Below are 10,734 nucleotides of genomic sequence, written 5' to 3' on the forward strand. Positions count from 1 at the left end.
AAACTTGAGGTCTAATAAATAAGCTATCTAAATAGCCACTGGAAAAACATTTGATATGTGATTTTTCGTGATTCTTGCACCGTCTCAACAAATGCAAAATAGCAGAATACATGTCTTAAAATTTTTACTTCCGTTTTTTCCAGATTTATTCAACATTAAGCGAAAATTTTTCAAAAAAGAAGTTTGATAATGTTTTTCCCGCTACTAATGCAACAAAAATTTCAAAATAAATGATAACCTACGAGAAAATTAAGTGACTCATCTTAACCCCTATGCTCATCTCGCCCCACCCTACCCTACATTGTTTTCCCCTCAACATTCAATTAAGTGAAGTTAGCTGATGATAAAGTAAAAATACCTAATACGAGGTTTTCATGTCAAAAAGCTAAAAACCCTATTTTCGAATCAAAGTGAAGATATGAGGTTTTCATACAACGCCATCGATATATACTTTAAAATTTCCATGAATAAAAGAAATATTAAAGATTACACAGTTCAAACTTTTCGCGCTCCATGAAACCATCATGGTTCCGGTACAGCGACGACCATTGGCGGGGGAAACATGTCCCGATTCTCGGGATATTTAACGCGGGAACATTCAAGATATTAAAAAATGCTAGTAGGTAATAAACTTAAACATTTAATTCTGGGTTATTTTAAATCAACTAATTGCACACTAAAAAAATAAATTTTTTCCTCCACAAATTCAACTGCTTTGTTGAATGATCGTACTTTTAGCTTGATAATTCCACTACTTGGCTAAAAGTTGAAAACTGCTTTGGTACAAAACTTGTTTAATTAGAAATTGATCTTTTTTGATAAAAATTCATCTTTTTTGGTCGAAAATTCATGTGTTTTGTTGAAAATTCTTCTATTGTGGTAGAAACTCTATCTTTTTGATAGAAAATTAATCTATTTGTTTACAAATTCAAGTAGTTTGTTAAAAATTCAAAATTTTGGGTTGAAATTTCAGCTGCTTGGATAAACATTGAACTAATTTATAAAAAATACATTTTTTGTTGTAGATTCAGCATTCCAGTTGATAATTCATCCCTTTGGTTGAAAATATAACTATCTTGTTAAAAACTAGTATTTTTGGTAGAAAATTATCGTATTTGCAGAGTAAAGTCATCTTTCGGCTTGAAAATTTAACTACTTCACTAAAAGTTTAACTACTTTGTTAAAAATTACTTTTTTTTGTTGAAAATTCATCTCATATCGCATAACCAATATTGGTTACAAATGTCATCATTTCATTCCATTCATTATTATTTTCATTGAAAAAATTTTGGAATGAAAATTTAACTCTTTTAGCTAAAAGTTCATCATAAAGGTAAAATTTTATTTTTTGATTGAAATTTTTCGGAACCTTTTTAAATGTTTGGAATTTTGTAATCTGTATGTAATTTTCTTAAACCGTTTGAAATCTTGAGAATCATAGTTAAAACTTCTGAAACTTTTTAAAATTTTCTTATTTTTTTAAATCTTTGTAAAATTTTGTGAAATCTTTGAAATCTTAAGAAAGGTTATGAAATATTGTTAAATAATAGATTCAATACTTTCACAACGATTAATTTTGATAACAAGAGATATATAACTTGATACCTCAGTTTCAGGTCAGCCCTGAAGAAGTGAACTGCAATGTTCACGAAACGTTGGCAAAATTCGTAGTTTTTTACACGAGTGAAACCCGAAATATCTCTTGTTATCATATTTTAAAATCTTTGTGTAACTATTGAAATCTTTAATTAAATGTATGATCTTTAAAATCTGCGCGATAATTCCTTGCAAAATCTCCTGCTTCTTTTAAATCTTTCGGAATTTTAATCTTTGTGAAATTGTTTGAAACTTTTTAAAATTTTCTGAAAGATTAGGAATTTTTTTAATCTGTGATAAAATCTTCTGTAATATTTTTAAATCTTTTGAAATATTAGGAATTTTTCGTAATCTTTGTGAAATTTTCTCAAACTTTAAAAAAACTTTGGATCTTGTAAAATCTTCATGAAAGCTTTTGAAATCTTTGAAATTTTTCAATTTTTTAAATGTTTGTGAAATTTTTTGAGATATTTTGAAATCTTCGCCAAACTCTTGAAATATTTTACATTTTTTGGAATCTTTAAATTCCCTGTGATAAAATCTTTGTAACATGTGCTGTAATATTTCGGAATCTTTTGCAATTTTTGTAATCCTTGTGAAATGTTTTGAAACCTTTGGAAATATTTGGACTTTTTTGACATCTTTGCAAAACTTTCTGAAATTTGTAAAACATTTAAGATCTTTGAGAATTCTTGTCATCTTCATGAAAACAGTGAAATCCTTAAAATCCTATTAAAATATTTTTAAATATTTGAAATCCATGTTTTTTTTTATTTTTGTGAAATCTTTTGAAATTTTTTTAATCTTTGTGAACTTTAGAAATGAGGTTTGCAATAATATAATTAACTATTTCATTCAAAATCTCCTTTAACTTGTTTAATCTTTGTGAATTTTTCCGAAACTCTTTAAAATCTTTGGAATTTTTTTAATCTCTGGAACTTTTTTAATCTTTGTGAAAGCTACTATAAAATGTGTGAAATGTTTAGGATCTTTGCAAAATCTATGGAAATCTCTGATAACTTTTGACTTTTTGTGAAACCTTTTGATATTTTTGAAATTATTGAAATCTTTTTGAAAGTTTGGAAATCTTTCAGGATGTTTAATGAAATTTGTAACATTTTGTGATAAAACATTTTTAAAATCTACAGAAATGTTATTTAATCTTTCGAAATCTTCGCAGTTTTTTTATTCTTTGTGAAATTTTCTGAAACTCTTCGAAATTCTTTGGAATTTGTTGAAATATTTAGAATTGTTGTGAACGCTTCTGTAATCTGTACAATTTTTAAAATCTTTGCGAAATCTTTCGAAATCCATGAAATCCTTTAGTTTTTGTGAAATCATAGAAATCGTTGTGAAATGTTGGGAAATCTTTGAAATATTAAACATTTTTGTGAGATCTTTTGAATTTGAGTCATTCTTGTGAAATCTTAGTGACATTTTTGAAATCTTGAGATGTTTGTAATCTTTAAAATCTTTGCGTGATGAACTCTTTTTCAAAACTTTGGAAATCTTCGACGTTTTTTGAAATATTAATTTTTATAACTGGAAAAAATTTTTACTGATCCAAATCTACAGATTAGAGAATTATAATCCGTTTTGGTTGAGAAATCAAATATTTTTTAGAAAATTCGTCTTCTAATTAAATTGAAAAATTGTTTTTAATTGAATTTAATACGCATATGAATTAGATATTTTGACTTCAACCTCCAGCTAACTTCACTTCGTTGAGTGCTGAGGGGGAAAACTGAGGAATACAATCGACCAAATGCATAGGATTCGGTCCATTTTCGCCCTATTTTACTAACATCTTCGTAAAAACTAATTTTTTCTATATAAGTGTATTTGAAAAATAGTTTTGATTTTTTAAGAAATATTTAATTAAATTATTAAATGATAATAATTATTATTTATTACGAAGATATTAAAAAAAAGGTTTTGTCCCATGCATTTAAGTCAAAATGCGGTCCATTGTTTTCCCTCCGAAATATTTGCCCTCAACACTCAACAAAGTGGAGCTGGATGATGGTTGAAGTGAAAATACTAATTGTGAAATTTTTGAACGTTTCATTGACTCACATTCTGTTCTTGGTATATTACTGGTATATTACGCTTAAAGGTCGATAAACCAGAAAGTAACTTTCTTACATACAAGTTATAACAAAGATATTATTGATATTATATCTTTGGTTATAATTATATTTATGTTATTTTCTGTTTCACACTTTTTTCTTTGGACATTTCCATTTGCTATAGTCTGCTGTAATCAATTAACTTCAGTTTGATGCTTGATTGGTCTTTGCCTCAAGGCAAATCCAAAATTTGTTTTAGGTTTTACCATTACCGGCCGAGCGTGCGTCCATGTGCAGCCCACTGAGAACTGAGCGATGTAGACTGTAGGCAAACGAGCCACAGACATCGAATTCCAAGCCCTGGCACTTTCCTAACCTCTTCGTCGTCGAATTTCCCGATTATTTAATAATTAAATATACAAATTTTCGGGTGTGTTGTATTTTCAAGAAAAATAAAACCATGATGTCGCGATCTGTACGTGCGGAAACCCGGAGTCGGGCCAAAGATGATATTAAAAGAGTTATGCAGGTTGTGGACAAAGTCAGACACTGGTAATGAAAACACTTGTTTCTCATAAATCATAGTTTTCTCGTTTTTTTTCTGGGACGTGGAGTGCAATCTGACGTTAATTGTGTTTGTGATTTGAATTTTCCAGGGAAAAAAAATGGGTCACGATTGGAGAAACGACTATGAAAATTTTTAAGTGGGTTCCGATTTCGACGCTTGAACCACAAGTGAGTTGCCATATTTGATCAATGTTTGAAATTTTTTGTTATTTTTCTTATAATTGTTGTGATATTAATAATATTATGTTTAATATTTTTATTATTAATAATAATATTATTTCTGTAAGTTCTACACGCACATTTTTTGATAAATTGCTTTTATATACGCATGGGAGATTTTCTACTTCGAACTAAACCTTTTTTATTTTATTCTTGATCAAATGTATCCATATGGGTTAGGGTGCTCCAAAAAAGGCCTTTTTTCTCAAACTGCACCCCTACAAAGTGTACCTTTTTTGTGTCAAAATTATTTCTGATTTTTGTCAGAATGAAGCAAATATTTTTAGGAGTTCCCTAATTCGATTTTTTATAAATAAAATGTTTTTTAATGTAAATAATCGCTGTTGTTGTATTCACTTCGGCACCTGACTCAGAGTTTTGGCAGGATTTGAAAAAAAACTAAGGGTCCCCAAGGCTGTTTTTTTTATAACAGAATTTTTTTTCTCTTTAATTTGCAAAAAATCTGAGTGATGTATTTTAGTAAAATTAGTACATTGTATGTCTGTTGAAGTAAAAAATCAATTAGCAGCGATTATTTAAATCAAAGATACTTTTAAATACTTCATAGCGGTTTCATAATTAAGGTGTCTACACTACCTGGAAAAAATGGAATTATCCAGGAATTTCTATATACCTGGAAAAACCTAGGAATGTACGGGAATTTTTGTATACAGAGAATTTTTTTAAAAGCGTGTTAAAATTTTTTTAAATTGCAATATAAAATTGATTAACAATGATTCTTCATTTTTAAAAGTAGCGTTATGTTATCGCATTTTAGGATGTTGTGGAAAATTCCTTTCTTTTTTTGTTCGAAATTAATTTTTTTAAATGAAAATATAATTCGTTCCATCGTTTTACCTAAAAATGTACCTCCTTGGCCTACCATTAATTTTTTATACTAAAAATTAAACTCCAATTTTTGGTCGAAACATTATATTTTTGAGTTGAAATTTTTAAACATAATTTAATCTTTTTCATTGATTATTTATCTTTTTGGTTTAAAATTCAATTATTCTAGTTAAAAATGCATCATTTTACTTAAAAATTATTTTTTTGCTAGTTTACAATTCAACTATCTATTCAACTATGTTTGAGTTGAAATTTTTAAAATAATTTAATCTTTTTCGTTGATCATTTATCTTTTTGGTTTAAAATTCAATTATTCTAGTTAAGAATTCATCATTTTACATAACAATTATTTTTTTGCTATATTACAATTCAACTATCTATTCAACTATTTTTTAGTTGAAATTTAAAATAATAATTTAATCTTTTTTGTTGATCATTTATCTTTTTGGTTTAAAATTCAATTATTTTAGTTATGAATTCATCATTTTACTTAAAAATGATTTTTTTGCTTGTTTACAATTCAACTATCTGTTCAACTATTTTTTAGTTGAAATTTTTAAAAATAATTTAATCTTTTTCGTTGATCATTCATCTTTTTGGTTTAAAATTCAATTATTCTATTTAAAAATGATTTTTTTGTTCTTTCTTAATTTAACTATCCCCATTGAACATTCATCAATTTAGGTGAAAATTCATAACTTTGTTTGAAAATGTAACTATTTCTTGAAAATTACTTTTTTTCTATATTGAAAATTTTTGTTATAGCTGACAATGTAAATACGTATTTTAATTTAATACTCCATCGATGTACTGCGAAATGTATCTCTTCAGTTTAACGTACATGTTTTTCGCTGAAAATCATACTATTCAAATTCTGGTTTATCTTTTTTAGTTAAAAATTCATTGATTGGGGTAAAAATTAAGTCTTTTAATTGAAAATTTGACTATCATATATTTTTTTTTTTGGCAAATCGATCTTTTTCAGTTCAAAATTCTACTATTTTTTTTAAATTGATCTTATTTGTTGAAAATTCAATTATTCTAGTTAAATATTCACCATTTTAGTTGTAAATGCATATCTTTGGTTAGAAATAAAACTGCATGGTTGAAACTTAATATTTCTTGTTAAATATTTATGTTTTTGGTTAAAAATTCATATTTCCTAGTTAAAGAATGATCATTTTAGTTGCAAATTCATCACTTTGTCGGGAAATTTGTTGCATTTTGATGGTGCTAAATTTTTTAAATAAAAAATTTAACTATTCCGTTTTTATTTAAAAACTGATCGTTTTTAGTTAAAAATTACATTATTTGATTGAAAATTGATATTTTTTTCATTAAAAATTCATCTATTTTGCTGCAAAATTGTCTTTTTTTTTGTTAAAAAACTAATTATTTTGGTTGAAAATTCAACTATTTAATTAAAAATTAATCTCTCTTGTTGAAAATTAAATTTTTGACTTCAAAAGTTAGGAATTTGTAGCGATTTAAATTTAACATTGTATTAACATTCATTTTACCTCAATATGCAATGAATTTTGAGTATAAGAAGGTAAAATAAACATATGTATTATTCAAATTCATGGGCTTTAGATATTAAATCAGGAAATTATTAATTATTGTTTAAAGCATTATTTAATTAATTATTCGTAGGTGCTATATTTAAGAATATCTTTTAATATAATTGGTCAAAGATTTGTAATTTAAACATTTTAATTGAACCTCCAGAAACTAAAAATACATCCATAATAAACTTGCGATACTGTATACATATTCCAAGTCGGTTGTTTGAAAAAATGCGACATATTTGAAAAACTCCGTACTGTGAAAAATCATACCTAGAGAAAATCTGGAATTATTTCCAGGTTTTGAGTAGACAACCTGATGATTCTATTTAATAAAAAAAGCAATTTTTGGACCACTTTAATCTGGTTACACAATTTTTTTTATTAATTTATTTTTATAGAAATCAATTCGAAGAAAATGCTTTCAAAGTTTTCACATCATTTTAACACAAAATTATTCAAAATTTATTAACATTTTTTCTTTAAATAGGATAGGTTCGAAAGTTCAAAGGATTTTGTTTTGGAAAACAATGAAAATTCAAATGTGAAAGTATGTATTCTATTTACAAATGTTTTAGAAATTAAGAACAATTTTAATCTGGTGAACTGCCAGGCTTGACAAAAATTTTACATTTGAATTTAATAGTGGAATCTAAAGTTTGCATTTTTATATAATATGGTTTTTAAATAGTTTACCTTGCACTTCTAAAAATGAAATATTTTTAACATTGAAATGTATCAATCTTTTAAAAACTTTTGCATCGGAATTAAAATTAGATAACTGCAGTAAGATATTTTTCATTCGAGAAAAAACTAAAATTTTAATAATTTCTTATCAAGTATAAACCTCTATTTTACAAAACTTGAAAGTTTTAATATTATTTAAAAATTAGTTAAAATGAGAAACCTCTTACTTACAAGTTACCAAATATTGAACCGTAATTTTATAAAACTAACTCTTATCAATTATTTGCAAACGCAGAAAAAGAAGGGAAAAATAGTCGCTGATAAGGAGAACGGTTTACCCAGGAAGGGAGGAATAGATTCTTCAAATTCAAACTTCGGTCTCACGGAAGATTCGAATACATGTAAGTAATTTCGAATTAATTATTTTTGGTGCAAAATATAAAATTGTGTCTTTCATAATCCTAGGTGAGTAGTCGACCTCGTTTGGACATTTCTAAGGAGCTTATTGAATAAATAAATTATTTTATTATAACTATATTGTGCATTAAAAAATCCTCGTTTCTTATTTTGCAGGTTTCTCAACAGTCAGTGATTCCCAAGGGATGACCGACTTCTCTGCACATTTAGGATTTTCTGAAGATTCTAATTCACAAAACAGCGAACCCGCACCGAAAAGGTTGAAAACTGACTAGGCTGGAAGAACGTACTGATAATAATTTAGATGTATCCCTAATATTAATCAATTAATTTTCACACGTTGAAGTGTGTAAAATTAACGAAAATTACGGGTATAAAAAAATACGACAGGGAAGTCGTATTTATTTCCTGTGGATGCATATAATCGATTTTATAAGCAATTTGTATATTCAAATAGGTTGGGTTTTAATCACTCCAACCAGTAAGAAACGAACTTCACAAAATATTTATCACGTACCTTTAATCTGTTTATTGTTTTTTATTCTTCGTCAGAGTTCAATTCTCTGGTTTTAAAAGCTTATTTTATAAAACATGAAATGTGAACATTTTGAGGCTGACGAAAATTATTTTAAATCAAACGAAAGGTTTTCTCTTTTTCGACGAGTCGTATTTGGGAGTATGATTTAGAGAAAACATGACTGTACATATTACTTGGATAAGTTTTCTTTAATTTTAATTAGAAGGTCGAGTGGGTGGATTTGCATTTCTGGTGCGCAAGTTTTTCTTTTAAATAAACAAGATAATTAAGTCAACCGTATTTATTTTTTAATTCAATTTCAAACAAAATAACGTTTCTAGAAGTAGGAGAAGGAAAAAATAAAACTTCAAATTTTATAAGGAAATTTATCTGAATAAGAAACAATAGATATTTGCATAAAAAAGAAATCGCTTCTTTGTAATCTGCGTCACTATTAACATGGCCATAAAAACAAAGACAAAGTAAGACATAGAGCTTGAAAAATGAAGAAAAAGTTTACTACTAAAATTTTAGACCTGCATTGTCCAACAAAATTAAATATTTACACCTCTTTTCCTGAAATACAATAGAAAGATTTTCTTTGTTGTTTTAAAACGCGATAAGACAAAATAAGAGTAAAAATAAATTCGATCAATTTTGTGAAATAATGTTAGAATGAGAATAAAAAAAATGTTCATTTTTCTAAAGTTTTAAAATGCATATTTAATTATTTTCTGTTTAATTTTTCTTTACAAAAATTTATTTAATTAAAAAAAAGTTGAACATTTACAAAATAGCGGCGTTTTTTCTGAAAATCAAAAAAGCGCAAAATAACAAAGTTTTTGATGGATAAACTTTAAATCTATAAAAAGTGTCTTTACTGCTTTCCGATACTTAGCAAAAAAATCAACCAGAAATGGACTGGTTCAATTTTCAGTTTAAAAATTTTATTTTCAAGAAAACAAAACGGCACTGCTTTTAACTAAGTAGTTGAATAAAAACAGTAAATTCTCAATGAAAAAGATAATAGTCGAAACAAACGATTTTTAAGCAAAATAGTTAACTTTCAATTTAATCGAGAAAAAAAACAAGAAATCTGAGAAAAAGTGTAATTTTCTTGAAACGAGGAGAAAAATGAGGAATTCCAGAATTATTTTAACAATTTATTAAAATACTGGGGAGATTTATCTTTAGAATGAGCCCGAGGATTTAAAATAATGTTATTTATTTCCAGAGTTATTCCAATGTTTTGAAAAATCTCGATTTGATATTTTTTGCAATATCTTTTTATAAAATTGTCATTTTTGCCTTCAGCTTAAGATTATTAGACACAGAATTTTATTCCCTTTCTCGCTATTACGAGGGAAAAAAACATTCATGGTAATATGATAAAACTTAAGGTATTTTATCAACAGCTTAAGAAATAGACGTTTAGATCATTTCCGCCGGTAGAGTACAAGAATGTTTCTGGAAATTATATTTGCAAACAGTATTGCAAACAGTTCCTTCCAATGTCAGCTTTGAAATTGATTTGAGTTCAAATTTTTAAGAGAATTTTGTAAAATTTGTCTTGGAAATTTTTTAAAAGTTCAGGAAAACCGGGAAATGCCCCCTTAATTCTCTAATTTCCCCACCTCGAATGCAATTTAACTTGCGGCGCATTATTTAGAAAAGAGGGTTGCTGCAAAATACCAATTTTGAAATTCCTAAAGTTGCTCTAACTTTTCGCTGACCGAAAGATGAATTTTCAAATAAAAACGATAAATTGTCAACCAAAAAGATGAATTTTTCACTATAAGAAAGTTGATATTGAGCGAAGAAAAACGAAGAATTAAAAAAAATGAAGAATTTTCAATAATTCAATGATGAATTAGAATTACAGCCATAAATTGGAACTTGCATTTTTTCGACTTTTTTTAAAGAAGGTTCTCAAAATACCTACGACTTTGACGATTACATTCTCATTACGAAATTCGCGCTTTGTGCTCGATAATTTGTGTCCAATTGAAAAACTCCATCAAGATCATTTGTAAATTCTGTTAAAATCTACTAAAAACAACGGTTTAAACTTATAGGTCTCTTAAAAACCAAAATTGCATATTTTTGAAAATGAGTGAGAAAACGCTATGCAATATTTTATTAAATCATGAGAGAATTGAACAAGTTGATAAGTTCGTATACCTTGGTAGCTTATTTACTAGGGACGGGAAGATAAATGAGGAATTAGATAGACGAATAAATGAAGGTA

At 26.8% G+C, this 10,734-nt stretch overlaps 1 protein-coding gene across 2 annotated transcripts; it reads left to right on the forward strand.

Moving 5' to 3' along the window:
- Positions 1–3,941: 3,941 nt before the first annotated feature.
- LOC117181590 (B-cell CLL/lymphoma 7 protein family member B) lies at positions 3,942–8,781 on the forward strand. 2 transcript variants are annotated; one of them, XM_033374432.1, is made up of 5 exons: positions 3,945–4,217; positions 4,322–4,400; positions 7,356–7,415; positions 7,848–7,953; positions 8,126–8,781. In XM_033374432.1, the coding sequence occupies exons 1-5, from the start codon at positions 4,126–4,128 to the stop codon at positions 8,242–8,244; spliced, it is 456 nt and encodes a 151-aa protein (XP_033230323.1). In that variant the 5' UTR covers positions 3,945–4,125; the 3' UTR covers positions 8,245–8,781. The 2 variants fall into 2 exon arrangements, with proteins under 2 accessions (XP_033230324.1, XP_033230323.1); XM_033374433.1 differs by lacking the exon at positions 7,356–7,415 and having other exon boundaries at positions 3,942–4,217.
- Positions 8,782–10,734: the final 1,953 nt, after the last annotated feature.

The sequence above is a fragment of the Belonocnema kinseyi genome, chromosome 10 (genome assembly GCF_010883055.1).
Source record: "Belonocnema kinseyi isolate 2016_QV_RU_SX_M_011 chromosome 10, B_treatae_v1, whole genome shotgun sequence".
Lineage (NCBI taxonomy): Eukaryota > Metazoa > Arthropoda > Insecta > Hymenoptera > Cynipidae > Belonocnema > Belonocnema kinseyi.

What these genes read in the sequence shown, in the direction of transcription:
- LOC117181590 (XM_033374432.1), top strand. Translation starts at nt 4,126, where the DNA reads ATGATGTCGCGATCTGTACGTGCGGAAACCCGGAGTCGGGCCAAAGAT. An exon ending in GTGGACAAAGTCAGACACTG is followed by an intron (nt 4,218 to 4,321) that starts GTAATGAAAACA and finishes TGAATTTTCCAG; the next exon opens with GGAAAAAAAATGGGTCACGA. An exon ending in TTTCGACGCTTGAACCACAA is followed by an intron (nt 4,401 to 7,355) that starts GTGAGTTGCCAT and finishes TTCTTTAAATAG; the next exon opens with GATAGGTTCGAAAGTTCAAA.